Source organism: Chiloscyllium plagiosum, unplaced genomic scaffold (assembly GCF_037043375.1).
Source record: "Chiloscyllium plagiosum isolate Xiang-an unplaced genomic scaffold, Cpla_swu_hap1 HiC_scaffold_22, whole genome shotgun sequence".
Classification (NCBI taxonomy): domain Eukaryota; kingdom Metazoa; phylum Chordata; class Chondrichthyes; order Orectolobiformes; family Hemiscylliidae; genus Chiloscyllium; species Chiloscyllium plagiosum.
This window is the reverse complement of record NW_028270160.1, coordinates 29,838,204-29,857,312: the sequence shown is the minus strand read 5'-3', so window position 1 is coordinate 29,857,312 and position 19,109 is coordinate 29,838,204. Positions and strand designations below refer to the sequence as shown.

Here is a 19,109-nt window from a genome sequence, read left to right as displayed (position 1 = left end):
GCTAAAAAGGATTCCATCAAGATCTCTTGGCTCCCGATCTCGTTCCATTCTTGGTCAAAATATGAAGGAAGGAGTTGAATTCCTGAGATGAGGTGAGAGTCGTTGTGTTTGACACCAAGAAGCATTTGATGAAGTGTGGCATCAAAATGCCCTAATAAAGTTGAATTCAATAGATTGGATAGGATGCAGAGTTACATTGCACTTTGCTCAAAAACTGCAGACATTCATGTAGAACTCTGAGCTCAAAAACTGCATGAATTTATGTAAAACTCTGTTATCTCACTTTTTAGATTAGAATCAATCTAAACATCAGGTCATAGACAGAGAACACAGGGGGCTAACACCTTCAACACATTGTCTAGCTATCACCATTGTTAACAGCTAACCCGTGAATGCAACTTTAAAAAAAAGGTTTTGTGATTTACACATGAAAGAAGTGAAACTATCACTGTATTCTAACAAATGAAAGGCTTAACAGACAATCAATTTTTCAAAGTATAATTTCAGTTACATCACACTGCAAATTTTTGCTATAAATTCTGTGTTATGATCGAGCCCTCCACTATCACCTGATGAAGGAGCGTTGCTCCGAAAGCTAGTGTGCTTCCAATTAAACCTGTTGGACTATAACCTGGTGTTGAAAATGTGTTGCTGGAACAGTGCAGCAGGTCAGGCAGCATCCAGGGAACAGGAGAATCGACGTTTCGGGCATAAGCCCTTCTTAACCTGGTGTTGTGATTTTTAACTTTGAACTCAATGGAATAAGTCAAGGTTGGGAAAGCTCTTCACTGGTTCGAGGCATACCTAATACAAAGAAAGATAGTTATGATTGTTGGAGGCCGATCGTCTCAACACCAGAGCATCACTACAGGAATTCCTCAGGCTGGTGCCCTGGCGAATCATCTTGAGCTCTTTCATCAACAAACTTTGCTCCATCATAAGGTCAAAAGTGGGACGGTCATTGATGATTGCAATGTTCAGTTCCATTTGCAATTTCTCAGCTAATGAATCAGTCCATGCCAACATGCAGCAGGATCTGAACAACATTCAAACTTGACCTTGGCTGACAAGTGAAATTTACATCACACAAGTATCAGCCAATGATGATTGCCAACAAGAAAGAATCTAATCATCTCCCCATGATATTCAATGATGTTAAAGTCATTGAACCCCCACCATCAACATCCAGGGGGTCACTGTTACCCAAAACGTAATGGGACCAGTCACATAAATATAATAGCTACAAAAGTAGATCAGAGATTGCATGTTCTAGACCACAAGATGTAGGAGCAGACATAGGCCATTCAGTCCATTGTTTCTGTTCTATCATTTAGTGAGATCATAGAGGAACTGATAATCCTCAACTCCACGTTCCCATTTTATCTTCACAAACCTTGATTCCATTATTGATTAAAAATCTGTTTCCCCGTTGAATCTTGAACACACTTATAAACCCAGCCTCTACAGCCTTCTGTGGTAAAGAATGACACAGATTCACTTTCCTCATAGAATAAATTCCTCCTCATCTTTTGTCTTAAATACGGCATCACTTACCCTGAGATTATAGTCTCTGTCTTATAGTCTCTCTTTCTATACCTATCATGTTAAGCTCCCTAAGAATCTTGTATGTTTCAATAATATCTTTTCTCACCCTGTTCAACCTCTCTTCATAAGAAAATAGGTCCATAACTGGATTCAACCCAGTGAATCTTCTACGGACTGCCTCCAATGCCAACATATCTTTCCTTACATAAGGAAACTATTCACAGTATTCCAGGTGTGGTCTGACTACCGCCTTGTACAGTTTTAGAAATATCTCCCGATTTTTAATTCTATTATTCAGTTCACTTCTCTGACCATTGTCTGAGTTGAACCAGATTGATGACAACTCCAGTGGCTTACTTGACCTGGTGCTAAGTCTCCTATTCTATAAATTCTCTATCACAAAGGCTATCTTTTTCAAACTTTGGTAGATCCGTCACCCCCAGTTATATGCTATCAGTCACTGAAACTTCACATATGTTTTTGTTCATCCAGACTTGACTGTTCCAGTGCTCTCCTAGCCAGCTTCCCACCTTTCAATGTCGATAAAGCTTTTCCACAACTTTTTGGACACAGATTGAGTGATCCAGACTGAAAGGTGGCAGAGCTTCTCCATAATTTAGTACATGAATAATTGAGGATGCATCTTCCAAACAAGATTTCTTTTAATGAAAAAATTAGGTTGCATTGACCTATTCTATTTAAAAAGCATCATATAATTACAAATAATTAAGAATAATTTCGATGCTGCTACTGATCTTTATTGATCTCAGAAGTCAGGATGTTTCAGTGAGGCATGCTGAGCAACTCTGAGTAATCTTGACTCTAAACTCCAGCATCTGCAGTACCCACTTCTGCCATTCTGAGCAACTGTCAATGGTTTGAAAACATTATAGAAAGGCCTGTAACAATCCTTTAACAACCATCATCAGTAACAACAGAAAGACTAAACAGATGCATATTCTGCCGAACAACAAATTTAACATTGTGCCAAGGTGCTATCACTGACATAGGATCCAATTGGCAATATTTTGATAAATGTATTGGTTGGGAATCACAGTGTCTCCTTTCAAGCCTCACTTTGAAAGCTAATTGGGATATCACTAGGTAATAGTGCTTTAAAGCAAAAATATCACTATAATAGAATTTTCAAATATCAATAGGACAAAAAGCAAATGAACTTTATCCCCAATGTTCACATTCTTGGGCTTTAGAATTTCTCAAACCATTTTACTTGAATGATATTTTCAGCAAAAGATTCTTAAGATTTAAACTAAAAAGTCACCAGGAGTTTTTAAAAAATCTAGTCTTTTAAACATAATGTCACTCAGGAACTTGATCAAGAAATAATAATCTGCTAGAATATGAGGAAGCAATTGTAAGGATCCATGTGTTTAGAAAATGAATTGATCTCAGAGTTACTTTCACTTTCCTCTGAAAGCAAACTAGATGATTCATAGGGAGAGACTGGATACATACCCTGAACAAGGAGTAGTTGAATCGGATAACCTGACAGCAGGACATTTTATTGGACTGTCTTTCAGAGAATCAATCTTTAAGTACATGGACTGCTTCTTTGCATTTGTTTCATGATGCTAGAAGGAAAGAAAAGTGGAATATTATTATTTGCAGCATTGGGTATAGTAATTTACCAATCATGATTATAGTAAAGTTACAGCAGGAAAGTGGAAGATTGCTACATGGATACCCAACCCAGACAGGAATGGTGGAAGTAATTTCGGAACTGGAGGCCAACCCAGACCAGGCCAGCGCGAGAGGCAGGTCCCATAGGGGAGTCCTGGACAGGAGGCCAGTGGGGGAGGCGTATTCCGGACCAGAGGTCAGCGCAGGAAGCGAGTCACGGAATAAAGGCTGTCGTGGGAGGCGAGGCCCAGACCAGAAGCTGACACAGGGAGGGGAGTCCCAGAGGCAAGTCATCGACAGAAGCTTGGTACGGAGAGGGGAGGCCCTTGCGGAGGGGAGGCTAGGTACTGACACAGACTTGGGTGAAAAGGACTGTAATTTGACTACTTTTGTTTCCTTTTTTATTCTTATGCTTTATTATTCTTTCATTTTGCACTGAAGTATCTGTACCTAGGCACTACGTGTCGAAGATGTTGCCATAAGCAGTGACATTGCAAACTTTTCACTGCACTCATTCAAGTTCATGTGACAATAAAGCTAATTCAATTCAACCCCATATATAGCCCATCATCTTTAAAATGGATGCACGTACAGCATTCAACATGATCTCGTTATACAGATTACAAATAGCTTCATCAGTAACTGGCTAAATTCTGCATTGTGGTGAATAATTAAACTAAGCAATACTGAAGCTCAATAAATTTTCAATGGATTCAACATAAAACAATAACTTTTTCATACGATAACACAAAATTAATACTTACTGGCGATGATGAACCAAGTTTTTCCATGTACTCTATGTCTAATGAGTGTTCATATCCCAGCACTATAAGGGAAGACATTGAAAAGTAAATTTATACAATAGAAGAGAGTGGGCTTCTGAAGTTGATTCTGAATAAGATACACTGTGCAAGGTCTACATACTATTGTGTCAATGGAAAGTATTAGATCATAAATCTTTGTGATTACAGCACCTTCTTATTTTTCCATAAGCATCCACAGAGTCATGGTGGTATCATGGCAGCTTGCACAAACTAACAGAATACTCAGTGTGTCCATTTATCATACTGTCCATGATCACCTTGAAAACAATCATCTAACAACAAGCTAACTAAAGAAAATAATGTATGGCCATGAAAATCAAGATGTGAAATAATGCACAGTTCAGGTGCCTATTTGATTTGATAATTGATTACAGACAGTTGTAAGAAGTAACCTGATGCCAGACTACAAACATGGATTCAAATTAGGCAGTGAAAAAGAAAGCCTGTCATTTATGTTGCACTTTTCACAATACAACACGTTCTGAAGTGTTTTACTGGCAATAAAGCACATTTTCCATAAGCATAGTCATGGTGGTATTTTGCCAACTTGTGCAAACTAACAGAATGCTCCATGTCTATTTATCGCATTGATCAAGACGGTGCACTGTGGTGGCATGGTGGTTCAGTGGTTAGCATTGCTGCCTCACAGTGCCAGGGACCTGGATTCAATTCCAAACCTTCGGTGACTGTCTGTGTGGAGTTTGCACATTCTCCCTAAATATGCATGTGTTTCCTCCAGGTGCCAGGTTTCCTCCCACAGCCCAAAAGGTGGATTGGCCATGCTAAATTGCCCATAATGTCCAGAGATGTGCAGGTGAGGTGGATTAGCCATGGGGAAATGCAGGGCTACAAGGTAGGGTAGGGGGTGTTGATTTGGATGGAATGCTTTTTGGAGGATCAGTGTGAACATGATGGGCCAAATGGCTTGTTTCCTCAATGTAGGGATTCTATCACTTTGAAATGTCAGTTACTGTTATAATGCAGGAAATGTGGCAGTAAACTCTCACAAACAGCAAATGTGATAATGACCAGAGAACCTGTTTTTATAATGTTGAGTGCAGAATGAATACTGGCCAGAACTTCTCTACTCCTTCATATTACATTGAAATGTGGCTTGGGATCCGTTCCATCCATTTGAGGAGAAAATGGAGCCATAGTTTAACAAAAGGCAGCACCTACAAAAGTGCAGCTAGTGTCCCATTAGTACTGTGTAGGAATACCAAACTTGCGATTTGCACGGAAGCTCTTGAGTGGGATTTGAATCTACCACCAACAGAGCTATGGCTGACACTCCATATAACCTATTGTTTTATTATGTAAAATCTTTTCGCAAGTCAACTCAATAACAACGAGAATCATAGAATCCCTACAGTGTGGAAACAGGCCATTTGGCCTATTGAATCTATATCAACCCTCCAAAGAGCATTTCAACCACACCCACTTACCCTATAACCCTGCATTTCCCATGGCTAGTCCTTCTAAACCTCACATCCCTTGATACTATGAGCAATTTAACATAGTCAATGCACCTAACCTGCACATCTTTGGATTGTGGGAGGAAACCAGAGCACCCGGAGGAAACCCACGCAGACACGGGGAGAATGTGCAAACTCCACACAGACTGTCACCCGAGGGTGGAATTGAATCCAGGCTCCTGGCGCTGTGAGGTAGCAGTGCTAACTACTGAGCCTCTGTGCTCCTCATAAATTGAGATAAATAAGTTGGCTTTGTTGAAATTGTTTTTAATGACTCTTACAACGTTAATTTTCAGATTCTTTTTGGATAGTCAATGGGTATGGATTGATTTCTTTCTGAACTTGAAATCCTGCAGCATCCACAAGCAGTGTTTCAGCCATTCAGATCTGACCAAACTCTCTCATCCTCAGTCCTTCCTATGGTTTTGTTATTGAGCGTGTGGTGCTGGAAAAGCACAGCAGGTAAGGCAGCATCCAAGGAGCAAGAGAATCGATGTTTTAAGCATAAGGCCTTCATCAGTGGTTTTGTTATGTAGATTCAAGATAACTTATATTTGGCTATTTATTCAGCGAATCAAACATAGAACCTAGAAATTTCACTTGTACTGGATCAAATGGAAATGTAAAGTTCTACTATCATAACATTTTTAAAAAATTCAGTCGGGGATGAGTGTGTCACTGGCCCTGCCAACACTTATTGTCCAACCTGGATCCCCGAACATTACCTAGGTCTCCGGATTAACACACTCCTGATAATACCACAAGGCCAACACCTCCCCATAAGGTTCAGAAGTCAAATTATTACAAAAACCTCTAAATTCAAACAATTGGTCTTATTCTTAAATGTTAATATTTTAAACGTATGATTTGTTTGCACATACTGGCTTTTTGTCCTCAGTTTGCAGCTGGCACGAATAAGTCTCCTGACTTATTTCAATTTCACATTAAAAAGACAGAATTACATTTGTTTCTCTTTCGTTTATCAATCTTTCCTCATAACTAGAATTCTCCAGTCCAAGCAACATCACTCTAAGTCTTCTCTGTACCTCTTTTAGTAGAATCAAATCTTTTTTATAGTGTGCTTTCCAGACCAGACCTGACCCAGAATATAACCTCTATATGGAATAAAACCTTTTCTGTTTGACTTGTCAAATCACTTTTTAGGGCCTATGGGCATGTACTCCAAGGTCCATCAATTCCTCTACACTTCTCAGCATCTTGCAATTTATTGTGCATTTCCTTGCCTTGTAAGTATTCTTCAAATATATTATCTCTCACTCCTCCAGACTGAACTCCATTTACAACTGTTCTAACCAGCTGTCTCAACCATTGATATTTTCCTTTCATCTAAAGCGGTCTTTAATTTTTTAAAATTACAGCCCCTGCGTTCAAATATGAATCACTGATATGTACCATGAGTAGCATGGAACATATTTAACCCTGCAGAATAGCCCAGCCTCATGGACAGTGACCATTATACTTTTCTGCTAATCTCGGATACATTTTTAAATTCAACTTGCCACTTTGCTTTAGATGCAATTTGGTTTTATCTTAGTGATCAGTTTGCCATGTGGGGCCTTATTAAAGACCTGCTAAAATGCATATAGATTCTGGAGCAGTGGTGCTGGAAGAGCACAGCAATTCAGGCAGCATCCGAGGACAGGCAAAATCTGTGCTCTTCCAGCACCATTGATCCAGAATCTAGTTTCCAGCATCTGCAGTCATTGTTTTTACCTCCTAAAATGCATATAGACCCCATCTAACACAATATCCTCCTTGCTACTGCCTCAAAAAGTTTGATTCTATTAGTTTGACACAGCTTTCCCTTGTCAAATCTGTGCTGACTCCCTTTGATTAATCCTCATCTTTCAAAAGGAGATTTAATCCCAAGTATCTGAGTTTTACAATAACTTTTCCATTACTCAGCTATAATTACTTGGTCTATCCCTTTTTAAAGCATTTGGGTCAGATGGCTAGATGTCTAGAGTGTGATGCAGAATGATGCAAATAGCAAGGGAATCCGATCCCATACCAGATGCAGCAGATAACAGAGGTTCAACTCCTTGTCTTGCCCAATTTTGCAGAATGTTAACTCTCGGGTTATATAATCAAACTTGTGACCTCCACCATCAGAAGAACAAGTGCATTGGACACATGGGGACTACAGTGCTAGCAAATTCCTCTCCAAGACACACACCACCCTGACTTGAATTATATTATTGTTTTTCACTGTTAGAGTTAAAATCCTGAAACTCTCTTCCTGAAAAGCATTGTGGGTAACTCAGCACTCCAAGGACTGCAGCTGTTCAACTTACCATCGCCTTCTCCAGGGCAATTCTGGGTGGCCAACAAATGCCCACATCCCATTAACAAATATAATCCCAACCAAAACAGATGCCTGTGATCCTTTGTGGACTACGTTTATTTACCTAAACACTGATACCAGCTTTAACACCACACCAATAGCCAGACAGGATTAGAAAACAATGGCTAGGACCACTGCTATTTTCTCTCTTACTTTCTTGAACAGCCTCGGATGAATTTCAGCCAGACGTTGGAGCTTAGCCACTTGCAAAGATTTTAATCTTCATAATGTTGCCTCTCTCACTATGTTCACATTCCACCTCCCTGATTACAATGTTTCTATCATTCTTCTCTTTTGTGAAAGCAGACAGAAAATATTCATTAAAAACCATGGCCAACTAATAAGCCCTACAATTTCTTCAGTTATCCACTTTAACTTTATATATCCATATGTAACATGTTTGCCATGTCCAGAATGGTTAATCTGTTTCCATTTTCCCAAATTAATAATCATACATTGAATGTATTGCTTCGTTCAACAGAAAACTAGGAAAATATGGAATTGCAGCAGCAACTACAAAAAATTAACAAGCAGCTTATAGCAACTTTAATTAACACTGCTCCCAAACACTATAAAGTCAACAAAACACTTTAAAAGGCAGAGTCAATATTGCAATTAGAGAAAAGCAAACAACTCTGTTAACTTAGTTTTACTTTCCATTGTTTTATCATATCAAAATGGGACCTAAACCCAAATTTTGAACCCATTTAGCAGATTACACAGGCCCTTAGCTCTGCTTTAGAGTAATATGAAATATCTACAGTTAGCTCAGTTGCTGGATGGCTGGTTTACAATGCAGAGTGATGGCAACAGTGAGAGTTCAATTCCTGCACTGGCTATAGTTAATCAGGAAGGACTCTCCTTCTCATGGTTTCCCCTTTGCCTGAGGCAAGGTGACCCTCAGGTTAAACGATCCATAGCTGTTTTTTTATAATAAGAAAGCATCCTATGATCTAGTATGACATCTACACTTTTCAATCTCTCACTATTTAAGAAATTTTTTACGCATCTGTTCCTTCTTTCAAAGCAGATAATCTCACATTTTCCACATTATATTCCATCTGACAAGTTCTTGCCCACTCACTGAGCCAAATCCTCCTTTAATTACTTTAGATCTTTCATCACAATCTACATTCCTTCTTAGCTTTGTACAGAGGAATCTCGATTATCCAAAGGACACAGGTGGGGATATTTCCTTCAGTTAATTGAATGCCAGATAACATAGTTGGCCAAGCATCGGGACCTTGCGATCTTGTTTGGATAATCTGAAATTCTGTTAATCGAATGCTGGATAATCGAGATTCCTCTGTATTCAGTGCAAATGTGGAAATATTACATCAGGCCCCTGCGTTCTAGTCAGTGAAAAACACTGTGAACAGCTGAGGTGAAAGACCCTTGTGGTGCTCCACTAGTCACAGTCCGGCAACAGAAAAATTACCTATTTATTCCTATCTCTGTTTTCTGTCAGTTAGCCCATCCTTAATTCACAACAATATATTAACTCCACGTTTCTAAAGACTTTACATTATCTATCCTGTTGTGAATGCTGCATGCACATTATCCTGCAGTCATATTTCATGCACTTGTCTGATCCCCTGACTGTGGAATTCCTCATCACTTTTGCGCTCTAATTCTTCTTTCTCCACATTATACAGCTGAGATGCGCTTGGTGAATATTAACCATGAAGGGGACGCTGTGCAAATTCACCGCAATAATAATGGGGTGAAAGAATTATACTGAGGTCATATTACATACACACAGACTTATATTCTCTTGAATATAAAAGAATAGAGTGTGATCACGTTGAGGTGTTCAAGATGAGTAAAGAGCATGATATAATAAGGAGAAACAATCTCCTCCCTCAGGAAAATCCACAATCAATGAGAACTGAAGGGTAAACTTTACAATAGTTAGAGTTATACACTATGTGTCAAGGTGGTTCGGTGGTTGGCACTGCTGCCTCACAGCACCAGGAACCCGGATTCGGTTCCCCCCTCGGGCGGCTGTCTGTGTGGAGTTTGCGCATTCTCCCTGTGTCTGTGTGGGTTTCTTCCGGGTGCTCCGGTTTCTTCCCACAATCCAAAGATGTGCAAATCAGGTGAATTAGCGATGCTAAATTGCCCATAGTGTTAGGTACATTAGTCAGTGGTGAATGGAGGGGAATGGGTCTGGGTGGGTTGCTTTTCGGAGGGTCGGTGTGGACTTGTTGGGCCAAAGGGCCTGTTTCCAAACTGTAGGAAATCTAACCTAATCTAAGCAAAGGGTATAACTTTAAGATTGAAGATACCCAGTGATCCACATTGGTTCCTCATTAAGAAGTGCCTCAGTTTTGAAATTCTCAGCCTTATTTTAAGTCACTCCACAGTCTCACTATTGCCTAACTCTGTAATCACATTGAATCCAGTAACTCTCAGAAATATCAGTCTTCCTCCAATCCTGGACAGTTTTCCTGATTGTAGTTGCTCCATGAGTATGATTCAGAACAATGGATCACACAGACACCAAGAAACAATGGAGCAAATTTAAATCACATTTTGGTCTCTTCTTGGGTATAAGACTGTCAACTTTAAAGTGTCGAGTTCTCCAAATAACAAAAGTAGGAACTATGTGCATATTAGTTTGTAATGATGATGCATTTGTTATGGCTGTTCACAAGGGTTGTATGACAGTGACATCTGATACTTTAATCATCAGTTTGGAGCTTTTATCCTTGTCACCAAAATAATGGCGAGATTAACTCAAATTACATTTACTTTAATGTGAAACAAGGATAAACAGGGGATCCACAGAAACATAATAGGTTCCAGCGGCTCACTCTTTTCACTCATTATTCCACAACAACATTCCACAGCCGATCATCCCAGCTGACTCAAGCTTTTGTGGCACAAACCAGCGAGCTGCTGCCTCTGGACACCCAACTTGCATCCCAGCTTGCCAGATTAGGATTAGCACCTTGAACAATAATTTGTTACCCAAAATTGGACCTAAATAAAACTTTTTCCTCTTGATTTTTTTATTCACTTGTGGGACATAGGCATTGCTGGTTGGCCACAATTTATTGCCCATCCCTAGTTGTTTTTAACTGAGTGGCTTGCTTGGTCAGTTCATAGGGCACTTGAAAGTCAAACACATTGCTGTGGATCTGGAGTCACATGTAAGCCAGACCAGGTAAGGACAACAGAATTCCTTCCCTGAAGGGCATTAGTGATTCAAAGGATGATATCATTTGTATGATTTGAGAAGAGGGGCTGTTGGAGCACAGATGCCTTCCAGAGTGCTTCAGAAGAACCCACTCTGATGGAGGTCTAATTCCATGTCACTCTGACAAAAGAAGGTGGAGAAACCTAATAGGTAATTGCTCCCTTTTGGATTGCTTGCCTATTTCTTCGAGGGGTATTCTGCATTTATTTGGATCTCAGCACCTCAAACTGAAGGCATAATGAGTGGAATTCCTATGGTAGACCAACAGTTTCTCTAACTCGGACACACAAAGCATTCATCCACTTCTTCTTCCATTGAAATGTGTGGACACAACCTCGGTAAAACTAAGTTGCGTTCCATTTTCTAGGTCCTAACCAGTAATCAACCAACCATCTGTCCATCCATCCATCCAGTCCTAGATCAGAAATTCCAATATATTGTGCTTGAAGGAGGATTCGGAGTAGGGGTTAAATCTTCATTAATATCAGCTTGCAAAAATGAAAATTTGATATAAACTGCACACACTGTTATATTTATCAGAACAGTAATTTACCTTGCTTTCTAAAATGAAAAGATGAAATATTGTTATACACATTATAACACCCTGCATTCTAATACCTAGGAAAAGGTCTGTGACACAGCAGAGGTGCTTCCATTATATCACAGAAAATGGCGCCTGAGATTCTGCTTTTCGAAAATGTATCCAATGATAAGGAACCTGACAAGATAATTTTGCCACTTTTTTGTAGCTAGATCATATTATAAGTTTATCCACCAGTTGCATGAAAAGAATGTCAACGCTTTTGAAACTTACCCGTTGAAGAATAGTTCTCATTTACAAATTCAGAATTCTCATTCACAAAGGCTGAAAGATCCGAAGGCTGAGGATAATCAGCTTTATCTTCTTCCAGTTCAGTTTGTATTCCAGAGTAAGACCATTTCTGATTTGTCACAGAAGACGCCAGTTTCTCTTCATCAGTGGCATGTTCCACTGTGCCAATTACTTGTTGAGTCTCAGGAGTAGTAAGTGGGGTTGATTCCTAAATTTTAAACATCAAATATTTTAATCTTGAAATCAAATTCTCAAGCAGTATTACCAGCCTAAAGACTACCTAATAGAAGGCTTACTTGGACTCTCAGGAACTGGTACCACAACTGAAATGTTATAAGTTTACTTTTCAAATATTCTTGTTTCTTCTTGAGAAAAATAGTTAGATTGAGCTTTCATATCAGAATTTCTGACTTCTAAATGAGGATACCTAAACTAACAATGTTATATAGTGCAACATTTAAAGTGACAAAGTATCAAAGGTAAAGATGGAAGTCCATTAACAGTTTTTTTTCCTATCCTTAAATTAATCTTTCTAATAGTTCCTGCCTTCCCCAAACTCCCTCTTATTTCCTTTCCATTTGTCAATTACATGTCAGTGTAATAGTTAGGGGTTCTGGAATTGATTTGAATCCAGGATTACTGACCTGTGAGGATGTTTCAGATAGCGAGGTACGCTTCGGGGATTTCTTCACCCTAAAAGTATTTCTGCAGATAAAAGCAATGGATTTAAAATCTTCAACTGCACCAGCTAGTATTTCACGGAGAGCAGCCAAAAATAAATGAGTTCTGCTGCTTAGCAGAATTTTAGATTGACAAGAATATTTTCAATGTAAATGCCACTTAACAGCTTCAAGCCCCACAACTACCAAACAAAAAACAGTGAATATATCTTTCATTGTAAATTAATCCCTTTGATAAATGGCTTTTTCAAAACACAATGAACAATCCAAGATTGCCAAAGGATTGTTTGCACACCAAAGCTCATAAATTTGACTAGAATATCTAGATCAATCACAAAAGTTCAGCCAAGAAGCCTAACTATCTCATAACCTATGGTCTGTACTGAGTCTGCCAAGGAGTTCATTTCGAAATTAAGTGAAATTGCCAGCATAAACAGCCACACGTTTTATTTTTTTGTTAGCAATCTTGCTGCAGTTTTGCTACTGCAGCTTAAAGAATTCAGTGGGAACTGCTGGACAGAATCACAGCATAAATAGAAATCAGAATGACCAGATGATCCAAATAACATCTTGCCTGGTCCACACAATGCAAGTACACTTAAAACCGTTTTTGGCAGGTGCCATTAGGCAACTTGAATGACCATTTCTAGCCAAGGTATGATATGGGGTACATTTTAAAAAATAGCTGTTTTATGCAAATTTTTTTAAAAAGACAATGAAAGTATTATGTAATAAATAAAAATGGGCAAATGCATCAGCAGCTCTGAAGTGGCAGCAGCACATCACACGGTAAGTATGCTGTATGCAGGGATTTAGCTGTCCATAAAATACAGAACAGCTGTTCTATATTTCAGTCCTTTTATACAGCTGCAAAATAGATCCATATAAAAAAGAATTGGTACAGATAATGCAAACTAACAAAGAAAAGGTATACTAGGAAGGTGGATAAATCCTCTTAATAATAGATAGGTGACTGGACTGAATTTGTGAATTGATGGGGCAGGGAATGAGGTGCGAGAATGCAGACAAGAAACATGTAGGTGGCTGAGGCTCAAGACTCCCATATAAAAAGGTGGTGCCTTTGATTGAGCTTTTAAAGGGACTGATTCTTAAAACTGTTTTAGGAAGTTTGGTTAGATCATTTTTAGTGTTGAAAATGATTATACCACGTCAAATATTTGCAGGTAATGAAATAATCAATAACAGTCATGTGTTCATAGGATACACATTTAAATACTTTTCAAATGTTCAACAATAGGACTGGATGTGGTTGGTAGATATAAGACAACAAGGAGCCCTGCAGAATGGGCTCCTCCCCAAGCAACTTGAAGATCTACATGTGCAGACCTGGGAAAGGTATGGCTTTTAAAGCACCTGTTGCAGTGGCTAAATGAGAGTAGTACATAGTATTGGGTCAAACTGCAGCAGCTCTGTGGAGTAGCAAGCAATATTTGCAGAATCCACAGCAACAGCTACATAACATTTCCAAATACATTAAAATACAGAAACGTACACTAATTGTCTCCAAAAGCTTTGCCCAACAACAAACATCATTTCCAGACCTCAATCACTGGTGTTCAGGAGTAAAAGCTGGCTGTAGTCAGGTTGAGAGAGAAGAAAAAAAAAGAGTGCTTGAGTGTGAACTGTATCATTTGATCCAGATCTGCGTAGATATAAAGTCCACTGAGTTCCTGAAGTGAGCACAGGGAGATGGGCTGCTAGTCCACCCAATAATTAGAATGGTTGTGAACTCAGCAATCAGTTATTATGATTACCTGCTGCTTCACTTTGGTTGCACCTTTGCTGTTTTAGTACAAACTGAGCTGTAATGAAATAAAATTTACCACCACAGTGATCAACGTCAACTACGTTACTTGGTCGAAATCTGGAAGATTCAGTGGTCAACATCCAATCATAAAACTGAAATGTAACTGAGAGCATCATATCATATTGTAAACCATTAGCCATGACTTTGGGATTCTTTATAGGTACTCAACATGCTCAGAAAGAAAATCAGAGAGTTTTACACTTATTATTCTTTGAAATCTTCATTATAGTGGCAACATAGCAATTCAAGTGCCAGTCAAGAGGACAGCAAACATATTTGTTTAGAAGCAGAGTATTTTATGATTTTTTTATGACATTTTGGTAACTGTTTCAGTGTTTACAGGACAGCAAAATAAGAGAAATAATCTTGAAAATGGAAAAGACTATATTACCATCATGGTATCATGTTCATCGTCAATGTCAGAACATAAGAATGGGAACCATGCCACGTATGATCTTATGCACCTTATTCATTTTATTTCTCAACACAAAAACTGTACACTCAGCTAAGAATCTGATAAGTTTGCATAAGGTCTTTTCTCATACTTCTAACTTCCAATGCTGAAAAGCCCAATCTGCTCAATCTCTCACTACCCAGGATCAACCTTCTAGACAGTGTATATTTCCTCACAAAAAAAGGGACCAAACACCTTTCACAGTATTCCAGTTGACTAGTGTTTTGTACAGATTTCGCAAGGCATACTCACTTTTATACTCTATTCCCTTTGAAATAAACGCAAAGAATCCATTTGCCATCCCAATTACCTGCTGATGCAAATTGAGATGGCAAATGGATTCTTTGCTAATCCAATTAGCATATAAGCTTTTTTTCAATCATGCATGAGGATTCCCAAATCTCTTTATGTTGCTATTTTCTGCAGCTGTTCCCCATTTAAATAGTATTCAGCTCTTCTATTCTTCCTTCAAAAGTGCATAACAATGTGTTTCTCCACATTGTATTCCATCTGCCAAGATTTTGTCCACTCACTTAACCTGTCTATATCCCACTATAGGAGAAATTGAGGACAGCAGACGCTGGAGACCAGAGTCAAGAGTGTGGTACTGGAAAAGCACAGCAGGTCAGGCAGCATCCGAGGAGCAGGAGGATCAACGTTTTGGGCATAAGCCCTTCATCAGGATTCTTATGCCCAAAATGTTGATTGTCCTGCTTGTCGGATGCTGCCTGACCTGCTGTACTTTTCCAGTACCACACTCTCAACCCTATATCCCACTATAGACTTTGTGTCAGCCTAACCATTTGCCATCCAACCTACTTTTGTGACATCCTCAAACTTGGTGGCAGTACATTCACTTCTGTTATCTAAGTCATGAATATATATTGTAAGTAATTGTGACATTCTACTAATTATAAATTACCATCCTGAAAACATACCCTTTATCTCAACTCTGTCTTCTATCCATGTTAATATACTGCTGCCAGCACCTTGGGCTTTTATTAAATAGCCTAATGTATGACATCTTATTGAACATCTTTTAGAAATTCACAAGAATACTAGGGATGACAAACTTTAGTAACAAATATACATTGAATATACATGGGCCTGTTTTCCTTAAAGGAGAAAAGGAGATTCAATCAAAATTTTCAAAACCATGAGGATTCAGGAATGAGTCGTTGGTGAATGATTCCCACTTTAAAAGGCTAAGAATGAGAGGACATAGATTTAAAGTAATCTGCAAAATGAGCAAATATGATGTGAGAAAAAATATTTTCTTAACGAGAATAGTTAGAGACTGGAATATACTTAGAAGTGTGGTAAGGACAGGTCCAAATGAGGCATTCAGGAATGCATGATATGAATGTTTGAATTGAAATGATATGCAGGGAATAAAGCAGGGAATAAAGCACCAGATTATAATATTGATTTGGACAGCCAGTGCAGATACAAGAACTAAAGGGATTACTTCTGCACTGAAACATTTCTGTGATTTTGTGAAATATTGGCACTTACAAAGTTCACTAGCAGAATGACGCATGCACAAAAACAAGATTGTAAGTAATCTAATCTAATCTAATTTAATCCATTGAATTCTGAATTTATGTTGTAACCAGGTTTACAATTCAGTGAAATACTTGGAAAGTAATGGTCACATCGGCAAGGTTGGCCTATAAACCAATATAAGTCAACATCTTTAGGAGTGACAATGGCTGTAAATGAGAGGTATTAATAAAAAATACATCCAACAACCTACACTTTCATTTAATGCACTTTACCAAAATAAAAATATTTACACAAGACTCAAAAGACTTACTTAAAATGAGATATACAGAGTAACCTCAATTATTCAGCATTTTGGATTATCTGACCAAGATCGCAAGGTCCCACTGTTTGGCTAAACTATGCTATCCGGCATTCCATTAACTGAACAAAATACTCCCCGCCTGTGTCCTTCGGATAATCGAGGTTCCTCTGTAGTTTGTTGGTGAGCGTTTGTTCTGTTTTACTGATTTGTGTTATGGACTCGACCAAACACCCCCAAAATATTCAGAAGGTAGTCTAGACCCTAACTCTTTCTCATTTTAAAGGTAAGTACAGGTCGCCAACCCTTTATCTGAAATCCCGAAATCCGAAAAGCTCCAAAGGTCAAAGGATTTTTTTTGTGAAGTTTTTTCCCATTTACAAGGTTGTTTGGTGTGCAAACAGTTAACCCAAGTCGACTCCCACTCGATGCGCGTCACTCAGTTGCCATATGGGGGGGGGGGGGGTGGCCCAACTCTGGCAGGCCTCAATCCGTTCTCAAAGCCCGTTTTACTCACAGTAAGCCTGTTCTTTGGTAAGATTTTTAAAAATTTCACCATCTAACTGTCACTTATTCAGAAATTCAAAAAATTCTGAATTCCAAAAATCAGCTGGTCCCAAGCGTTTCGGATAAAGGATTGTGCAGCTGTACTATATTCCAGATGCAATTTGATTGGTCAACCTACTGAATTTAAAATAAAACACACACTATTGCACCTTCTCTTCAATACATGTTGACATTGTCACTGATGCTCAGATTCCACGCCCACCGTGCCGTGTGGGTGGCACAGTGGTTAGCACTGTTGCCTCACAGCGCCAGAGACCCGGGTTCAATTCCCACCTCAGGCGACTGACTGTGTGGAGTTTGCACGTTCTCCCCGTGTCTGCGTGGGTTTCCTCCGGGTGCTCCGGTTTCCTCCCACAGTCCCAAAGATGTGCAGGGCCAGGTGAATTGGCCATACTAAATTGCCCATAGTGTTAGGTAAGCGGTAAATGTAAGGGTATGGGTGGGTTTCGATTCGGCGGGTCGGTGTCGACTTGTTGGGCCGAAGGGCCTGTTTCCACACTGTAATGTAATGTAATAAGAAAAAAAACTGTCCATCCAAATCACTACTTAATATATCCATGTCAACATGAGTGTCAAGTTCATAATCTGATTAATAATGCTACCTTCATTGCAAAGAGGAAATATAACAAAAGGAAGGAGGAATTGGAATAAGTTAAACTCTATTAGAAAACTCAACAGAGTAATAGATACAACAACTACTACTAATTACCTGTTCCAATATAGTAACATCCCATAAACACACCCTTGGAAAAAGGCAAATTCAGAACAGATGGTCTCATATGCAACTCCCGTAGCAGATAGACAAACCCCAGTTTTTAGCTGTAACTGAGAGAGGAAAATAAATAGCTTTCACTTCTTCCAGTCCCCAATGGCAACTGCTGAAAGCTAAACTAAAGATTCTAGTTCTGTGGGAGTTTGACCACACCCAGTCAGGCAGCTTCTATTGTTCCAACTTAAAAAACCCCAAGGCCTCACAAACTGTTTACTCCACTGGTTCTGGTAGACTGCTCATCATCTCTAACTTAAAATCTCTCTTCCAAAAAAAAAGGACAAAATAACATCTTAAAGCCATAGCCTCATCACATTTGGGAATCATCAAAGTTCCATTTCGAAAGGGTACATGATTGAGGTGGTGGTAATTGTTAAAACATTTATCAATAGTTCAAGTGTTAATGGCATTGAGTGTAAAGAATTATCATAGTGCTTAGCATTTTGTTTGCAGTCTGTGCAAGCAACCAATATGTGCTAACATTTAATGAGGTGTAGAAAGGCACAAAAGCATTCAATCCTCTTTGCAGTGAAGGTGGCATTGTTAATCAGACTATGAACTTGTTGGCACTCATGTTGACATGGATATATTAATAAAAAACTGTCCATCCGAATCACTACTTATCATTTGTGGAATCTGAGCATCAGTGGCAATGTCAACATGTATTGAAGAGAAGGTGCAAAACTTGACCTACTCTTAGGAAATAAGGCAGGGCAGATGATTGAGGTGTCAGTGGGGGAGCACTTTGGGGCCAGCGACCATAATTCTATTAGATTTAAAATGGTGATGGAGAAAGATAGATCAGATCTAAAAGTTGAAGTTCTAAATTGGAGAAAGGCCAATTTTGACTGTGTGAAACAAGAACTTTAAAAAACTGATCGGGGCAGATGTTCGCAGGTAAAGGGACAGCTGGAAAATTGGAAGCCTTCAGAAATAACATAACGAGAGTCTAGAGACATTATATTCCTGTTAGGATGAAAGGAAAGGCTGGTAGGTATAGGGAATGCTGAATGACTAAAGAAACTGAGGATTTGGTTAAGAAAAAGAAGGAAGCATATGTCAGCTTTGACAGGATAGATCAAGTGAATCCTTACAAGAGTATAAAGGCAATAGGAGTATACGT

General features: G+C 39.0%; 1 protein-coding gene across 11 annotated transcripts in view; it reads right to left on the bottom strand.

Moving 5' to 3' along the window:
* Window positions 1–19,109, bottom strand: part of LOC122547955 (uncharacterized) — a 281,415-nt gene that overhangs the window by 54,716 nt on the left and 207,590 nt on the right. For all 11 annotated transcript variants that reach the window (XM_087998904.1, XM_087998907.1, XM_087998903.1 and 8 more), the window contains 4 exons: window positions 12,529–12,589; window positions 11,867–12,092; window positions 3,951–4,012; window positions 3,022–3,137 (listed from right to left, as the gene is read on the bottom strand). In XM_087998904.1, the coding sequence (XP_087855030.1) occupies window positions 3,022–3,137; window positions 3,951–4,012; window positions 11,867–12,092; window positions 12,529–12,589 (465 nt within the window). The remainder of the gene's footprint in view (window positions 1–3,021; window positions 3,138–3,950; window positions 4,013–11,866; window positions 12,093–12,528; window positions 12,590–19,109) is intronic.